Source organism: Dicentrarchus labrax, unplaced genomic scaffold (genome assembly GCF_905237075.1).
Source record: "Dicentrarchus labrax unplaced genomic scaffold, dlabrax2021, whole genome shotgun sequence".
In the NCBI taxonomy this organism is placed as follows: Eukaryota; Metazoa; Chordata; class Actinopteri; family Moronidae; genus Dicentrarchus; species Dicentrarchus labrax.
In genome coordinates, this window is record NW_026136722.1 from 6,570,183 (window position 1) to 6,589,475 (window position 19,293).

A 19,293-nucleotide genomic window follows, 5' to 3' on the forward strand; every position below is an offset into this window, starting at 1 on the left:
CCCCAGAAAACAAAAAATATGTACATCATCGTCAGTAGTCTATGCCTAAAGCCATTCATGTAATCAATCAAATTCTGTGGTGGCTCAGACTATTGGTAACCACTTTGCAAAACTGCCAATGTTTCACGTACCAAGTGCCCAAAAACAAAGTCATTTGGACTTAATCCAGTGCACACTTTAACCTCTTTCACAGCCAGAATCAATCAAGGCAGACAATCTTCCCAGTCATGATTAAGTTCTGTGTAGTAGGCACTGTTAGAGATGAGAGTCAATGTGCTGACTTCTGTGTATTGTTGAATGCCACACCTTGAAAAACCTGTCCATTTGAATGGCAACGTCAGTCTGTATGTCTGCAGTCTGAAGTTTGAAGAAGGTGCCTGCACTACTCATGGAAAATAAACCAATTTGGTCACATGGGAGCAAGTAGTTTCATAACAACAATACTTTATTTATATATAATTTATCAAAAACAAAGTTACAACATACATAAAACAACAAATTAGCCTGCCAGATCTGCTTTGGGTCCTGTGTTTACAGAGGATGTAACACATTAACACACTGTGATTCTCCGAGGGGCTCTAACAGAAAAAAGTCACTTTTAGTTTTGAGCTGCGACTCTGGGACGGATAATTGAGTTACTGTTGTGTCCTCAGGGGCTGACGTTTAAACTGTACCTGTGTTTAACTCTAAACTCAGCTGCTGTGTCTTGTACCGTGGTCGTAACTCAGTTAATGCAAGTACGCAACTTGAGTATTTCCATTTGAAACTATATGCTTCTACTTCATACATACATCTACATTACAGAGGCAAATATAGTACTTTTTACTCCATTACATTTGTCTGATCGCTTTTTTCCCCCATACCCATCCTATCCAGTGTAACCATCTCTAAATTTGGTGATTTGAATTTTACATTTTTGATGAACTGAAGAAGTGTTCCTTTATGGGTTGAGGAACACTTACTTCTTAAACTACAGAAACTATTTAAAATCCCATTTAAAATCCCTCTTGGATTATCTTGAAAATGAATTGTCACAAAGTTGAAAATAGAAGATACATAATTCTCACAGGACAGTGATGCTATAAATATGATCTTATAGAATATGATGCATTGCTATAGACTAAACCCAACAATATACAAAGTAGTTAAAATTAGTGCAGCATACACAATAATGCAGCAGTAATATTAATCCAAAAACTTGATATAATAGTAAAATTCTGACAGGAAGCATTTTACTGCGTAAAGAGTACTTTGTGATACTTTAAAGTAAATTTTTTTGATAATAATTCACATACTTTTTCTTTAAGCTTGTAGTAGAGTATTTTCAGTGTGGTGTTTGTACTTTAACTAGCCCACTTGTTTAAATTCTGTTGGTTTAAAGCTTTCAAATACCCTTGTAATTCTTATGTTAGCTAGAAGAAAATTGTAGAGGCAAAATATTCTACAGTATGATCTACATCTGTTACAAATATACTTAAATTGTTGTGATAACAAGCAGTTATCTATAAAGGTTGAGTTGTTCAAAGTGCTGGATATATAAATATATACAACTAATATTCTTTCATCCTTAAGTAATAGAAACTGTTAAGTTAAAAGGTTGTGTAAATACTTAAATCAAAATGTTTTTTTATAGTGGCCATCAGACATTTACTTAACTCTACATTGTCAACTTGAATGAGCTTCCCATTGGTCTAAATTGGACCTCAGACAGCTTTTTTTTAGTCTGAACTCCATGTCGGAGTTATACTCAAATGTCACTTTATTTGCCAAATGAGGGTGGTAACATGCGTAGAGATTACGTGGTTTCTAGTCTGACCCACACAGATAAAGTTTCAGTCACACAAGACAAATTTTCCAGTCGACACAAAGCTTAATAGAAAAAAAATTTATTTTCCCCTATTCACAAAAAATTAAATAAAAAGGGATACATCAGATAACATCCCACCTGCACCACAGTTGAGCAAAAAAGAAAAGGTACTACATCAAATTCAATTGCCAGCCTTGATATCAGATTGAAACAAAGTTATGAATTAGTTTTCCACATTCTTCCCTACAGGTATGCACCAAGCACCGACTCTCCTTCAGTCCAACCACATCAAATTTGACATAATCAAATGGTCCGCTATAAAACAACGAAAACAAATTATTCTTTAAACAAAAAGAATAAAAAAAAAAGAAAAAAAAACTTTTAAAGTCCAAAACAATTTGTGCCACTGGAGCACAAAAAAATAAAAACAAAATAAAACAAATCAAAAACAAAAAATAAATAAAAACAAACCAAAAAAAAGACTGTCACATGAGCATCAAAATAAAAAATTAAAAAAAATAACCTGTGGACAACTTGCATTTAAATTTACCTTACTGTATATAGCTTAGTGTATCGCAACATAGCGAGGAGTGGTAAAGTCTCAACTTTTTTTTTTACCGATTCTTTGTGGCACAGGAGCTGCATCCTTCTCAAACATTCTGGTAATTAATGCTTCACCAGCTGCTGCTCCGTGAACATCTGTCCAGCCTGTGATCAATGAGTGGCCACTTCATATCTCAATACTTGCACACATTGGTAACACTTGTGCTACAAAAAGAAAACTCCATGTCACGATGGTTTGAGGAAAAAAAAAAAAAAAAAACACATCAAATCTTATTCTATAAAATTCATAATCTATTGATGTGAGCAGATATTCACGAAAACGTTATTCTCAGAAAGGGAAAGATTTTGGTGTTTCCCCCCAAATTAGTGACAGTTTTCATCTTCAGGCAAATGTTGATACTCCCCAGTGGCCACGTCGTCTCAGGCGTGACTCAAACTATGCCCTGGACATAACTTTATTTGTAGGGCTGGTGCAAAGTTACATCTAAGCGGTACTCGCGTATACACCTTTATAGTTAAACACCAACAGGCAAACAGCCATACACACTTCCATTACAACCGTCCACTATGGACAATGACTAAAAGATAAAGCTGGATAAAGACCACTCTCATAAACTAACCAGTGTCATGGGGAGAACTATTAGGACTCGGAGTCAGTGTATTCCCAGGCATATCCTACACAGTATTGACGGGTGAATATATGGCAACAATCACTAGTTTGATCAGAAGCTGGAGAAGTACCTTATTAATCCAGCAGCGAGTTGCATTTTCCATTGACAAAGCTCTTATAAGGTAGATCCCTCCAAACGGACCTGTTATAAAATGACTAAAAAAAAGGAGCAAGACTCGTTGAAAAGCATGCAATGTTCATGACAAGGAGAAGCCTTGATGGCTCAAGCAGCCATCGTTTAACAAAAAGCTTTGATGAAAGAGACATCCTCGAAACACATATGGATTGACAGGTGCACTGGGACATGGATCCAAAATACTGTCATTAAGATGTCTCCCCCCCTCTTAAATCCTTTTCAATCCATTTTTAAAAAAGGAGCTACATTATAAAACTAACTATGTTAAGAGGCCTCAAGTCTTACCCTAGTCATTTTACCATTGCTTAACATTATCATCATTATGCTTACTTTAGCAAGCCATTAACAGTCCTAAAATCACTTATCAAAAAAAAAAAAAAAACTATCTCAAGATCAGTATATTATTACTGTACGTCTTACATTTGAAATTCTAAATTTCTTACAAAAGAAAAAAAGTGCATTTATATCAGTAAGAACCAATTCATTCTTGGTGATGTCTTATCGCTCTCATTAAGTCCGTTTCGTAAATACTCTAAAAACGAAGCAGCAGCAGCAAAAAGGATTCTCAACAGTATTTGAACTCTTGTTGCAATGAGTGATTTCTCTAAACAATAGGACATGAGTCGATTCCTGTATTAAATCTACCTATAGTTGGTCTTCACACACAGTCTCCATTTAACTATAGGGACATTGATTAGACAATATGGATGAATGGGAGGACAAAAGAACCAAGCACGGACATATTCAAATTATGGCAGCCTCCCCATACTGACAATTAATGTAATAAATCAAGTGGGCAACAAGACAGACATACACTCAAACATGCGTCACTTAAGAGGTGATCATATGCCATGCAATAACTTGGTACTGCGGTGGTAAAACCTTAGAGAACAGACCTAATGCATCTTTTTTTTTGGCCTCAAATGAGGGGAAACAAAGAAACCTATGATTCAAGAGGAATTCAGCAACCACAGGAAGAGGAAGGAACTTAAACTCTGCTAAATGTACATGTGAAAAGAGAATAAAGACCCATGTATATGCACCCCAAATTGTTTTTGCAATTTCGCCATAAAAGGTGCAAAACATTTGTGCACATTTCCTGCAGTTACATAGTTAAAGCGTCTCATGTTTTTTTTGTGTGTGTATAGCCTCTGGCAAGAGCCTGTTTAAACTCATCTACATGTTTTATTATTTTATTTATTTGACAGGGACAGTGCACAGCTTTTTAGCTGTACCAGAGTTAGCTATAGGCTCATTTACATCTGTAGTCCCTGGGCAGGAAACAGAGAATGGCATCTCTGTTTAGTAAATAACGAGTCATGTGCAAGTCATTCTCGGACTACGTGCAGTGTGGTATTTGGGACTGTGGCACCATATGCTGGTTCAGATAATTCCGTTTTATGTACCTATCTGACAACCCCCGCCCCCCCCCTCCCCTCCCAGCTGTCACCTATCTTAACAGAATAATCGAATCGAGGAGGGGAGGTCAAAGCCAGCCCCTATTTTTGTCCTCATCTACCTAGGATCCCTGCGGTGCTGTTGGCGAAAGTCACTTTTGAGTGTGTTGGATTTAGTGAGGCGTTTCATCCGAGAGGTATATGTATATCCCCAGTTTACCCTCCCACACCCACCACCCTCCTCCCACCCTCCCTTACAGAGACACACAGGGCGCGGGGGGAAAGGGGGCCATCCGCTGAGTGGAGGATCAAGGCCAGTCACATCCCTCCAGCTCTTGTTTCTCCCCCACAATCTGGGCAGTGCAATGAGTTCCCCAGTAACCCTCCCCTACATTAACCTAAAAGACAAACAGAGGAACGGAGAAAATAGATTAAAAAAAAAATCACATTACATGAACAACTAGTAAACGTAGAGCTGGTGTGAATGGTTCATGGGATAAAAGGATGAAGCGGTGTGAGTGAAAAGTGTGATTCTGGATCAGAAAATATATTTTGGGAACAAAATGTATCACTGCTTATCAATGAGCTGGGATTTTCATCACTTCCAGAAAGGGGGTCTGGGGGGTAAGGTTGCTGAGAAGTTTGCAGAACATACCTAACAGGTTGGTGTCCTGTGTGGACCAGGGGGTGGTTGGTTAGACACCGTAGCAGGCCGACAGGCGCTCCTTCAACAGAGGAGGAAACTGCTCAGAGAACTGCTGCCAGTTCTCTTCCCCAACCTGGTCCTTGAAGCCATGCAAGATCTTGGAAATGAAAACAGAAAACAGCCATGGAGGCCGAGTGAATATCGAAAATAGTAGGTTAAAGGATGAATTTGAGGTGTAGTTTCTATGAGTGGACAATCAACGTTCAGGGGTGGGGTTCAAACATCCATCCAACAAACAGTGGATGTTTGTCATTTACCAACACCCACTGGACACAGTTGATCACCTCAGCTACTAAAAACAAAACTTATTTATATTATATATAATTCCTGCCAATAGACCCTCCTAAATGTTTTATACTGGACCTTTAAGTAATAACTGCTCTGCCTCCCCAAACAGCAAGATCTACCCGCACGTCTCAGATTTAAAAATCATCCACACCTTGTAATCAGATTTCGAATGTCTGATAAGTGATCATCACAGAGTGTGGGTGAGCAAGAGCTACACTTGGGGAGGGATCATTTCAATTAAAACACCAGGTCATCTAAAATAATAGAATCCATCCATCAAGCTCAATGTGTCTGACAAGATGGGAGCAGGGATATGGTATTCCTTTTCATGAGGCACTCACCTTATAAAACATGTCCCTCAGGTCATCCTTGGGGTTGACCCAGGAGGCCACAGCGTCACAGAAGAAAATGAAGTCCTGGACAGGAAGAACGTGTTAGTTCATTACACAGTGAGGCTTATCTATCTAACCTCTGTAGCTCCAACAGCTTTTAAAGCCCCTCGTCTCACCTGCACCACCCCTGCAGGGTTGACGCCGATCATCACACAGATTCCCCGGAAGGCCGAATCCTTCTCCTCGTTATCTCTGATGTTCCTCAATGATGTGCACCTGAGAAGAGATAAACCAAAGTGGAAAGTATTAAATTAAATCACTCCTCTGCTATGGGACTTTAAATTACTCAAGTTTCCTGCAAATGTAAGTTCTTTCTAAGTTCTTTGGATTTGGCCTAGAAAAGAAATTAATATATTTATTCTAAATCATTAAGCTGGGTATTTCATGACATTCAGATACTGTTCACACATGTGACTCACCATGGTCTAATGAATTGCTGCAGCTGTGGCGCCACTTCCTGGGGACAGACGTAACCCAGCCTGCCGATCGTAATGGCTGCACAAAAGAAAAAACAATTCACTTTAACTCTTAAAATGTGACCATCAGATGCTTTACAATGTTTGAAACAAATCTCCGACTGATTCAGTGCATGTAGGTCCATGTGTGTACCTGTGTTTTCCAGCAGAGTCTTGGGTGTGTTGGGTCTATTGATGATTTCCACAAGGTGAGGCAGAACCATGCCCACATAAGGCTGCATCTCTGCACCTGAAGACACACAGTAAAGAGCAAGCACGCCATCAAACGTGTGAACAAACAGTCAAAATGTTACACTTAACTTTGATGCCCATCAGGCTTGAGACACTGATCGCCACCCACCGGTAAGAGGAGCACAGAGAAAAACAAAGGAAACTCTCGTGAAATAAGCAAACCTGTTTAACTATGGTAGATCACCAACTCCATTAGTAAGAAACTGACTGAGAAGCTTTAATGGCCTTTAAAAGTCAAACCAACCATCAAGGACACAGGTAGGTTCAAATATATTAAAAACACAGGCGGATGACTTGATCACTAATAAAAAGTGGTCTGAACAGTAATGGTTGGACAGAGTGCTTTATCCATTGAATGCTGCTGCAGAGTGACCAATATTCTGTACTATATCTCCTTTTGTTACAGGATAAATTCAACCCGTACAACAGCTGCCATCGTTGTGTTAAGGTGTCCGCAAATTCAATTGCCTCAACAAAGGCAAATGTGGCCCGAGCTAAACTAAAATAACTGTACAGTCTTTGGGTGATTTTTTAGCAGATAGTTTAAAAAAAAAAAAAAAAAAGGGGGGGGGCAAGTATCAACATCTGTAAAAGAAGAAGCTCATTTGATTTTGCAGTCTTTGGTCTGAAAGACCTGCTCACCAGGACAATCCCTTGTTTGCTGCTTGATACTTGTGCCTGTAAGGAGATCACAGTGTGTCACTGGGCTGACTGAATCATGTGCAATGGCTTGCAAGGCATGCATCCACGCACACACATGCTCACACAATGTGCAAGCAAGATAAGGCTGTTTTTTTTTTCTCAGTGCTGTACCATTTGATGGCACAAGTGTTAAGACAGACCAAAGAGGAACAGCACACTGCATGACCCACTTTCACAAATCAGGCAAGGTACGCCAAAATCCTAATTGCATATAATGGACTAAAGAGGATTTGTACATGGAGCGCTTTGGTAGCTGAATGGTTACAGAGAATGCCACATGGCCACACGGTTGCTACAGTCTTTGGTTTGTTTCCAGCTGGCAACCTTTGTTGCATGTCATAACCCTCTATCTCCCCGTTTCCTTTCTGATTCTTCCCCTGTCCAATGAAGGCAAGAATTAGCAATAAATAATCTTGTACAGCTACAGTCTACAGCTACAGACAACTGTTCTGCCAGGAGTGAACTGCAGAAAACTGCAAAACTAATCTGTCACCTAGAGAAACATGAGGATGCATGAGGTGTGCGATATCTGGATCAGAAAATAATAGGAACAAAATGTATCATTGTGTTTCAATGAGCTGGGTGTTTCATCATTTCCAGATACTGGGCACTTGTTTTCAGTGAATGCAACAATTTGTAAAAGCAAAAAACAAAGCAAAAAACTAAAAACTCACCCATTTGCATGGAGATCTCTCCAATGGCCCAGGTGGCATTGTTACACACAGAGATAAACTCTGGATTCAGGTTGAGCCCCAGGATGGGCATGAACTCAGCTGATAGGAGGACATGGACACAAAGTGGTTACAATACAAGCAATATACAGAGAGTAAAGGAACGGTGAAGTAATTCAATCTACTCGTGGACCGAATTACTCAGCGCTTTGATGAAGCACACTCACCAATGCAGGGCTTAACATGGAGGAAACACGCCTTGGTTAGATCACCAAGCAGAGCGAAGGAGCTTTGCCTCACCTCAGGCATAGTATCCTGCAACACGAACCAGACACTGTAGTGTTATACATGTACAATAAATATATGGAAATAAACTGCAAAACACACTCCCTCATACCTGCATGCACTGGAAAAGCAGAGTCATGATGTTTGAGCGGGCCACTAGCTGCTCCACATGACCCCCCAAACCTTCAGCCAGTCCGCTCAGCAGGTCCAAGGCCACAATCATAAAATCCTTGTCAGGAGCCTCATACTGGTCTGGATGCTGGTTGTACATCTGTACAGACAGAACATACATTTCTTGTAAAATTTAAGCATTTTTCAAGTACTTTCAAAACCAAACATTTCCAGACTCTCAAGAGCCTTTATCATCACATCATTACCAAAAAGGCAACTGAGAAAAAGAAAGCTTACAGAATACTTTTAGCTAGCTATTTTAAGCTATGAATAAGTGAACACGCCAGGAGACAACAAATAGACGAGATTGTGTAATTTCAAATATTAAAACGATTTTTGGTTTACATGATACACATGATTTTGTAAATGAAACACCAGATTATGTCGAAAATCAAGCATTTTTCAAGGAGCATATTCAAATTCAAGCATAATCCTACCCTTGAAGACAAAGTTTAAAATTAAGTACTTTCATGACTTTGTATGAACCCTGTAAATTTTATGTATGCATGCATGTGTTTCCACTCACCATTGCCTGAGCTAGTGTCTTCTGGACTAGTGTGACACAGCGCTGATAGACAGGTTCACAGTAAGGCAGGAACCCACTCTGCAGGGCGGTGGCTACTGACGACAGACACTGGAAGAAACACAAAGATGACTTGTAGAAACACAGACGTACAGTTTGTTGCCTGCACAATAAATTACCTAAAAAGTAGTCAAAACCTTTATTAATGTAATTGTTTTTGGCAGGAGAGACTCCTTAAAGCAAATGATTTCTTTTGTGTTGTTTCCGTGTTAAAGAACAGTTTGAAATAGATTTGTACACGACTACAGCGATAAGACAACTGTTCTACCAGGCGTTAACTGTAGTGTTCTGCCAAGTTCCAAGAACCACAATCAAAATGACACAGGAAAGACAAAGCCAGTGTGGTTTACACAGCCCTGCAGACCAGTTTGCATACAAGCACAATGTAAACCTGAATGCACTCAGCACGAGGTGTGCGACATCTGGATCAGAAAATATTAGGAACAAAATGTATCATTTTGTGTCAATGAGCTGGGTGTTTCATCATATCCAGGTACTGCGCACTGGTTTTTAGTAGACGGTGTGAACTAAAGTGTGAAAGAGCAATTACAATGTAAAAAGAGTCTGTTTTCAGAAAAATGTGCCTGAATAAAAACATCTTGTGGTGCAAGTATTGCCTTAAAAATAAACTTCTCACCTCTAGTAGTGGGAAGAGATCTTTGTCTTCATCCTTCAGCTCGTTCCACTTGGCAATAAGTGGGGGCATCAACTTCTGAATGTACTCCTGAGAAACAATATAAACACCAAGTTTTAGTTTTCCTCATTTTTTGCTGAGTTGGATGAGAAGATTGTTCTTGCACATGGTGAAACATGCATAGCGCAGGTCTAAATTAATTTCACAGGCACTTACAGGCTGATTAAGGTGGTGACCCACTGAGTCTGCCAGAGTTCCTATGGCATCGTAAAGAATAAGGAGATTCTTGTGCTGGTACTTCCCAAACGCAAACACCAGCGTGTCCAGGATAAAGCTCAGGTATGGCACCAGCTCTGTGCATGCTTCCTCCTCCAGGGTGGCAAACGCACTAAGAAAGGCAAGATGAAGGAAAAGGGGGGCATATCAATATTAGAAACATAAAAATGCAGTCCTATATACATGTATTTCAGTTTAAGAATGATAATATAGGATGTGGATCAGAAAATTATAGGAACAAAGTGTATCATTGTTGATCAATGAGCTGGGTGTTTCATCATATCCACACACAAAAGACAGGAGGCGTGTGAAGCTGCTTACCTGCAGGCAGCCTCCTGCACCCTCTTGTTGCCGTCCAGGATACGTTTAAGAAGCTCTGTCATAAGCGGTTTGAGGTAGGAGTCGGGCGGCTGGGAGACCACCCAATGTGCATAGCGACTCAGGGTCCAACAGGCAATGGAGCGCACAAGGGCCTTTTTGTCGCAAAGACACTGGATGAGGTGGGGGATCAGTTCCGGCAGGTAGGGCACCATGCCCTGCATGCAACCTGAGGGTTGGAGAGGAGCGAATAACAAAAGGAGAGTAACATATATTAGTCTCTCTACTATAATACGCAGATGTACTTTGTTTATGTTAACTTGCTGCACTGTGCCTTAATTCTGATCTCAGTGCTGATAGGTACATAGTTGCACATGAGCCTTCTATATCTTGAATTGCAATAAAGAGCCTAAGTGCCACATTCTCATCAGGGTCCTGGGTCTCTGCAGCATGTACAACAGGAGATGAGAAAAGTTCACACAGAGTAGGGGAGAAAACGCAGCGCAGCACATTGGCATATCTGGATCAGAAAATATAGGAACTTTGGGTATCATTGTAAATCAATGAGCTGGGTTTTTCATCATTTCCAGATGCAAAAATTGTTCTCCCACACCTAACTACATGGACATATAACAACTCCAAAGCTGTTGAACAACATTCAAATACATTTCTGTGCCTGTAAACAAGCAATTACACAAGACACTTAAAATAACAAGGATTAGAGACAACAATCTGTCAGATCTGATAAGAAATCTCTTGTTTTGGTGACAACTTACCCTCAGCTATAGCCCCCAACACCAGGATGCCAGACTCCTTGATGACCCAGTCGGGGTGGAAGAGCAGGCCTTTCAGGAGAGGCAGGAGGTGGGGCAGCAGCTCGTCGCGGAACACGTTAGCCAGCACGTCCAGTGCTGCAGCTGAACACTTTCCTACATCAAAAAAGAAAAACCCAATTACAATCTCCCTTAAATCCTCAACCTGCTGGTTTTTGTTTTATTAATCAGGTGACCTGACAGCAGGTGTTTTAGTTTTCTTAAAATTAAATATACTTGACACCTGAGCTATTCAAACAAGGTTCTCTCTCCAGTGTTTTTCTAACATTCTACTTTTATTAAAATGAATGTGCAACCTGCAGAGAGAGACATGAAAGACTAGAGAAGATACGCCAAGGACACGAGGTGGATTCAGACCTAAAGCCTGACAAAATGTAAAACAGCCTGCAAAGTCACCAGAAAGCCTCTTTCCATATTTTGGCAAATCACTGTAACAGCATTTCTCAATCACTTACGCAGGTTCCAGTCAGACAGCGTGTCGTCATCATCGTCATCATCTTCTTCAATGTCCTCACCCTCCTCGCCCTCCCCTCCTTCGTGCTGCAAGGTGACTGTGCGCGACTTGTGGAAACGGGGCTTTATGTCCTGATCACTATCTGGAACTGCCTCGTCCTCCTCCACATCTCCCTGGACAGACACAAATTTCACTTCAGCTATGCATCATATAAAAGCATATTTCTAAACGTGTAGGTCCTGTAAAACAGTACAAGAGGAAAGAGAGCTTACCTTTAATAGTATGATGTCTATCTCTGAATACTTCATCCCATTTACCAAGATAGGTGTCAGTCTATAAGGAGGAGAGAAGGAGGAGACTTGCTTGGTGAAACAGCCAACAAACCTCATGTACAAATTGATATGGGGTTGATTCAGTACTACATCTGAGACCTGGGCGTTTAGAGAAGCTATAGCAAAAGTTCAACTTTTATTGTGACTAGGGACATCACGAGAACTGAAATTCTTTGGGCCTGACCACATATACGCCTACAAATATTCTAGTCTGCCATTAAATACCACAGGAAGAAGAATAACATGTACAAGAGGGCAATTAAGTGCAACATATATCATATTATTAATATAGTAGATCTAAAAAACACTATGGAACAGCTTGGTTGTAGGGAAATGAGACATTTTGACCATGGTATCAACTTAGTATCAAGAATTGTGGAATTTCACTGGTATTGGTATCGACTACTAAATTTCTAGTATCGTGACATCTAAATCTTTAAGTGTAAAAGAATAGATCACACTAGCACAGAATATACTTTTGTTATCTTGCATAATCAGAACAAACAATACAGTAACAGTAGTTAATATGCTACTCACTGCACCAGGTGTCCAGACAGCATCTCCTTACAGATAGGTTGCTCTGCCAAAGTCAGCCAAAATTCACAGGCCTCCAGAGCCACGTTCTCATCGGGGTCCTGGGTTCTCTGCAGCATGTACTGCAGGAGATGAGGGGGGGGAAAACGTGTGAGCTGACACAATATCAAAAAATAAAGCGGTGATTGAAAGAAAACCACAACTGTTATGCAATCGAGTAGCACACAGCCGAATCTGGATCAGAAAATATAGGAACTTTGGGTATCATTGTAAATCAATGAGCTGGGTGTGTCATCATTTCCAGATGCAAGACAGACTTCCACATCTATGTATACAAACGTACAACAGGCCTACAGTTGATCGGGAGGTTTTCTAACACTTACCTGGATGATGCTGTGCATGTGGGGGATGAGGCGGTCAATGCGGACCTCCAGCAACATGACCAGGGCTCGGCAAACATTCTTTCGAACCTCAGAGTCCTCATCTGCTGCCAGCGCAAACAGGCTCTAATAGGGCAGATGAGGGGAAAAAATAATTTAAAAAAACTCAAGAAAATGGGTGGACACAGACAGGAAGTCCTGGTTTAATTACACAGCTCTGCTATACATACACACAGCTTACCTCTATGAAGGTGTCAATATGGTCCATTAGAGCCTGGGCTCTGCCAATGATGAACTGGTTCACACAGGCTATGGCATGGGACCTATAGGGAGAGGAGGAACATTAACAGTTGAGTCAACCTGAGAGGTGGATTATTGTTAAATAAATGGGATTTGTGTTTATACTGGGGGAAATTAGTGGACTATGCTTACAGGGTACCCTCTAAGAGTTGTCTTGAGAGTTCTAATTTAATCCTATTAGCAATTAATGTCACTAACTAATTCACCAATGTGAGGGGTTAAGTGAAAATCTGGATCAGACAGTATGAATACAAACACCTTCACAGTCAGTCAGATGTTATTATGCATCACACCCAGACGCTAATGACAGAATCAGAAACCAGTCGCTTTTGTTCCTGTACCTAATCTTGGGGCTGCAGTGCTTGAAGAACTGAAGGAATTTGGGAATCATAATGTTGAGGGGTCTGTTCAGAGCGTCACTATCCAGCAGCTCCGACGAGTCCTCGCAGATCTTCTGCAGTGCTCCAAACGAGCCCTAAAACACGGACGTACACAGAGAGGCTGTCAAATCAAAACGCAAACAAACAGGACACAGAGGAGAGAACGAGGTTGCATCAGAAAATACAACCGCAGTACCGAACCAATGTGCAGACTCAGCTAAATGTTTAAAGAAATGATTTTAGTCATTTATGCAGAACCTCTCTCAGTTAATAGATCTTTCTCACAATGGATATTTTTCATATGTCAAACAATAGCTCATGTATTGGATTATGTACTTTGTGTGCACGAGTAGCAATAATTAATAACCGGTGCGTTCCCTATTGTAAATCAAAAATTTGATAAAAATGAGCACATCACTGTCAAGAGGCTGAAGAGGTGAAATGCTGTTCTGTTTAAGTCTCACTTGACAAATGATTCAAAATTTTGGACGTTATAAAAAAAAAAAATCCTAGTCTTTCTTGTTTTGTTTCTTATTTATAGAGCTCTGTACACCCACACAGGTGTTTTCACTTATTTTGACCAATTAGATCTATTCTCAGGAGAAATGTACAAACTATAATTATTTGCCATCTCGCCCTGTTAGCTTTGTGGTATCTACTGGGGTGAGTTAGTCTGTTGCTACATGTTTAGTCATTTCTAATATAGATATACACACTGATTAACCCGGTCAGAGGTAACATTTGTGTGGGTGTGTAGGTCTAGAAAACTAACCACTGTACTTTTTATAGCACAAAAATATAAAAGGGGAAGTGCAGACCTCGCAGGTGTTGTAGTCTTCTGAGTTGAGCAAGTTGCAGAGCTGGGGAAGAAGCTCTGGCCATGTTTGTAGCTCTCCCTTGGAGGCAATAGTAGTGATCAGGATGCCTAGAAGGACCAAGAGAGGAACAGAAGATGATGGTCTTCAGATCATGATTTATAAATTAGAAATGACCAGTTGCCTCTGCAGCAGCTCTGGATCAGACAGTATGAATACAAATACCTTCACTGACACTCAGGTGATTTTATGCATCATGTCCAGAGGGTAAGGAGGAAGGCGGGGGAGGAGTAGGTGTATTGGGTGTGTGTGAATGGAAGCTAGCCCACCAAAGTAACTGATGACTGAGAACGGCATTCAACCCTCATGCTGATACAATGTCCACTAAACACACAAACTCACCAATGGTGGCACGAATGAGCGGCGAAGGGTCGCCAATGTTGTTGAGACATTCCTGCTTGATGAAGTCTGCAACTGCTGGGGGGAAGTTCTGGTAGTGGGCCTTAACATTGTTCTTCAGAATCAGACCGCTCAGAGAGCGAGTCGGCTCATCTGAGGAGAAAGGAGGAAAGAACAATGAGCGACAAACCACCAAAGGGTAATTAACTCAACTTCATGCCAGTGTGTATTTGAAACACAGCTATTATGATACTGGACAGAGGTTAACAAAGTCCTGATTGTTAGTGAGGACTATTCAGATGTAGCCTGATAACCAGAGAGTAAAATCCAACCTTTTTTCTGTCCAGATATCAGTTCTGACTTATAACTAAACTCGTAGTATTGGACAATACAAAAAAAAACGATCTAACACATAGCAGTGCTTTTATTTGTATTTCGTGTGGAACTGATTGGGACTTTTCTTAGATAGAGCAGTGTCAGCCTGAATATATATATTTCTCGCTTTAATTAAACTTTAATTGTTGTGGATCAATGTTCTGGGTGTGTTATATATGGCTGAGAGAGGAATGGCACACATCTCGCTCCTTACCTTCAGTTTTGAGTCGTGTGAGAACAAAGATGAGATAGTTGTTGAAGTCAGGGAACTGGTTGAGTTGTTCAAGTTTCTAGCAGGGCGGTTAAGGTCCATTTCACTTGCCGAGTAATGTATCTGACAATTTAATGACATGTTCCTCTACATGGAATCACCAATGGGTCACATATACATTATAGCTGGGAGACCCAACTACAGAAAAATCCCTGATTTCAAGCCCTTGATAATATGGCAGTAGTAACAATAAAGACACAGACAGAAATTCTTTGCACTAACATAAAATCACTTATGCCATTAGAGAAGCACATTGTACTAAAATATAATTTCCTAGCTTTACTAGGCACACCCTCCGATTACACTGTTGTAGGATACTTGTTGGACAGCTCTCTGTGTGACTGTGTTGGGCGACTGTGAGTCTTTGAGGAGTTGGAGGACCTGCTGAAGTCCCTGCTCATCTGGCTGCCACTCCATCCTGAAAAACACACATAAATTAATATTAATACACAGTAAACAAAACTCCCCATGACTGCTAGGTCAAAGACTATGCAGTTAAAAAAAAATGTAAAAAAATATAACCACCTGTGTGCAATGGTTAATTATAAAAATTAAAGCATATTCAGATCCATACATTTTCCAGTGCAATCTTATAATTTACTCATATTACCGACTAGTTGTAAAGGTAACAAATATGTAAGCATGTGGTCTCTGGATCAGACAGTATGAATACAAACACCATCACTGGGAGTCAGATGTTTTTTTTTTAATGCATCATATCCAAAGTCCACATGCGTACGTAAAGTTAGGAGAGGACACAGTTTATTTACAGAGTACAATATGAAGATTGATTGTGTGCGAGTAAACCCTACTACACTATAAAAGATTCCTAATGCAAAACTTCTCAACTCATTTGCATAACTTATATATTAGCAGAAGTAGTGCATTTAACCACGCCTTGTATCACTGGATGTTACGTAGATGTCTCTGTAAAAGGTAATTTTATGGTCCTACACAAGCAGTCATTGTAATATACTAATAAAAAGCCCCTCCTGCTTAATCTGAAACGTTATCCAAACACCTGCAGACGCCATGTACTCTTATTTTTCCAATCTAATCAATCCATTTACTAAAATAGTCCGAGGGAGAAAAGAAATAAGCCACAGAGTACATGCAGGAAGCTGTAGGTGCACATGGTTTAGGTTCAAGGTGGACGGAGGGGGCCATAGAGTTGGGCCTCGGGAGTCCCAGCACACCAACACCTAAAATTGTAATTGGAAATCGGCTTGCAGCACCAAAAACGAGGACATTGGACAAACAACCAGCTAAAATCTCTGTGACCCGGCTTAACCGCTCCAAGTTAATCCCACCCCCACCCCCACGCCACCCGGTCCCGTTGGTGTAACTTACAGAAAATGCTTTGTAGTCTTAATCTTTCTAGTTCAAATTTCAAACACCGCACTGTGCAGCACATGGGACCCCCCACCCCCCTCCTCGAGACTCGAGGGGTCGTATTCAGCTGTGGTTGGTCGGACGGAGGATGAGAAAAGTTGTCAGGGAACAAGTTAGCTATGTAGCTATGTAGCAGGGCCGCCTTTCCTGGTTCCGAGCTAGCAGCCCGAGTGCTTCACCAAAAGCAGCCACACCGGACTGCATTGGTTGGTTTTACTCCCATAAATTACATAAACTACCGTTTAACGTACCCGGTTGGTTAGGCACTAATTCAAATGTCTATTTACAGACGACCTGATGCTACTAAAAGTTGCCCTTCTTGCTCAGGCCTGGTCGACAGGGCAGTTCCCGGCTGGGTGGTCACAATGTGCCCGGCGTTAAAAAAAAAAAAAAAAAAAAAGGAAACAGGCAATTACCGCCATCCGCTATCTAAATAAAACCCCCTTGTATCAACTCATCCTTTTAAAGACAAACATCGAACATCTGAATGGAGACGTATGCCGTCGCGGTTCACACAACGCCTGGCAGCCAATATTAGGCACAAACTTGGTGAACACGTTTTGGTAGCTGGCGTTAGCCGCTAATCCGTCCGCATAGCCGTACACTGACGATGCTAACGCTAGCAGCCCGAGCTAACGCTACGTAACGGACAGTTCGATATTGGCTGATCAGCTTACCCGATGAGGAGCTCGGATCGATGCAACGTGTCTACAGCGGCTGTCAAAGTGCAAGCGTAACAATACTATACGTACAATATTGACTTGAAAAGTTGAATTATGAGTACTAGGCCGCTCTTCTTCCGCGCTTCGTAGCGGTTCTTCTTGTTCAAATGAGCACGCCGACTGAAATTGACCTATGGCGGCTTCCGTTCAGTACACATTTCGCTAACTTCGCGAGATTTACCGGAATCCCATTACTTTTTTTTTTTTTTTTTTTTTAAGTCATGTTTAAAAAAATAATGGTTAATTAAGTTTAAAATAAACATCCAACAAAAGAAAGTGAGCCTACTAACAAAATAAAAAATAAATTATAATTGATTTAATAATGTTACAGCGTATGTGCACATTGATAGAAACAGACATACAGTGCGTGGGTGGGGTTTTGTTTGCACCAGAATATATTTATATAATAAATGCCTTAAATAAATGTTTTAATCAAAGATCAAATTAAACGTGTATCTAGCATTTTATATTTCTAAAATTGCAATTAAAAAACTAAAATGTACATATAGACATTAGCTTAGAAGATATATATATATATATATATATATATATATATATATATATATATATATATAATAATCCTGTCATTTCCATTACAGGGTTAGGATATACAGTTGATCTTCTGTCAGTGTGTATCTTGATGATTTATATGTAAATGAGTCATGTACTGCAGCTTTATGTGTTGTATTAGGTGTAATACTTTAGTGATGATTGTACAGGAGCTGTGCTGATACATGTTGTACCGTATTGGTCCGTGTATGTTTTGGTCATTGGATTTTCCTTTCAGAAACGGGTATTAAAAAACTGAAAACGAGTGGTTATTTGATTTTCGTTTTAAAATACAAAAAATTCAAATTGAAATACAAGGCGATTTTCTTTTTCATGGTCAAAAAGGGATGAGCGAAATTAAAAAAATTATTCGGTTTTCATTTTCTATTTCATATAACAAAAAATAAAATCACTAGAAAACAGAAACGGAAAAAAGGCCTGTTGTTTCATATTCTGAGACCGGATGTTGTCATTTACAGGAAGGCGCTGTATCTTTACTGCACCAGTGTGGAGAAATGCCAAAATAAAAGTCTCATATTTATGCCTCTAGAGATTGCATATTTGAGCTACTGTAAAAACACTTTGCTCAATAATTCCTGGCTATGGATGGTATATTTGACTTCTGCACATCTAAGACTACAAGTATACTTAATATCAAGCATTTTTACTGTACCAATCTGGAGAAATTGAAGAATAAAAGTCCCATATTTATACTTCCAGATTCCATATTTTCTTATATTTGAGCTACTGTAAAAACATATTGCTCAATATTTCCTGGCTATGGGTGAAGCATTTTCATTATACTTTAATAATGCTGCAGTAATCATGACAAAATTTCACACAAATGTTTAATAACATCTTGATAATATAAACACTAAACACAAAATCCTACACAATTCTAATTTGTTTACTTTTCACACAAAATGCAATGCCAGTCCACATTCTTCTTATTTTGCTGCTCTGCTGTGTCCATTTGTAGGTAAAAGGGAAAAATAATTAATTTTAACTTCAAAACACCATTGTACCTACTGTCTCTTCCTCACATATTATTTTTTATATTATTCAGTGTGACAGCTGTTGCAGGTGGTTCCACATACATTTTTACAGTAGCTCAAATATAAGAAAATATGGAATCTGGAAGTATAAATATGGGACTTTTATTCTTCAATTTCTCCAGATTGGTACAGTAAAAATGCTTGATATTAAGTATACTTGTAGTCTTAGATGTGCAGAAGTCAAATATACCATCC

The 19,293-nt window shown here is 39.9% G+C and overlaps 1 protein-coding gene across 3 annotated transcripts; it reads right to left on the minus strand.

Moving 5' to 3' along the window:
* Positions 1 to 1,870: 1,870 nt before the first annotated feature.
* LOC127356137 (transportin-2) lies at positions 1,871 to 17,642 on the minus strand. 3 transcript variants are annotated; one of them, XM_051387660.1, is made up of 25 exons: positions 17,525 to 17,642; positions 15,699 to 15,798; positions 15,324 to 15,399; positions 14,738 to 14,887; positions 14,339 to 14,445; positions 13,482 to 13,615; positions 13,082 to 13,163; positions 12,844 to 12,966; positions 12,464 to 12,582; positions 11,867 to 11,927; positions 11,596 to 11,767; positions 11,084 to 11,236; positions 10,311 to 10,536; positions 9,930 to 10,101; positions 9,717 to 9,803; positions 9,023 to 9,130; positions 8,438 to 8,596; positions 8,268 to 8,355; positions 8,044 to 8,142; positions 6,570 to 6,665; positions 6,380 to 6,455; positions 6,077 to 6,176; positions 5,910 to 5,984; positions 5,230 to 5,377; positions 1,871 to 4,972 (listed from the first exon to the last, which is right to left on the minus strand). In XM_051387660.1, the coding sequence occupies exons 2-24, from the start codon at positions 15,795 to 15,797 to the stop codon at positions 5,270 to 5,272; spliced, it is 2,670 nt and encodes an 889-aa protein (XP_051243620.1). In that variant the 5' UTR covers position 15,798; positions 17,525 to 17,642; the 3' UTR covers positions 1,871 to 4,972; positions 5,230 to 5,269. The 3 variants fall into 3 exon arrangements, with proteins under 3 accessions (XP_051243620.1, XP_051243619.1, XP_051243621.1); XM_051387659.1 differs by having other exon boundaries at positions 17,450 to 17,630; XM_051387661.1 differs by lacking the exons at positions 14,738 to 14,887; positions 15,324 to 15,399; positions 15,699 to 15,798; positions 17,525 to 17,642 and having other exon boundaries at positions 13,482 to 13,641.
* Between the last annotated feature and the right edge of the window lie 1,651 nt (positions 17,643 to 19,293).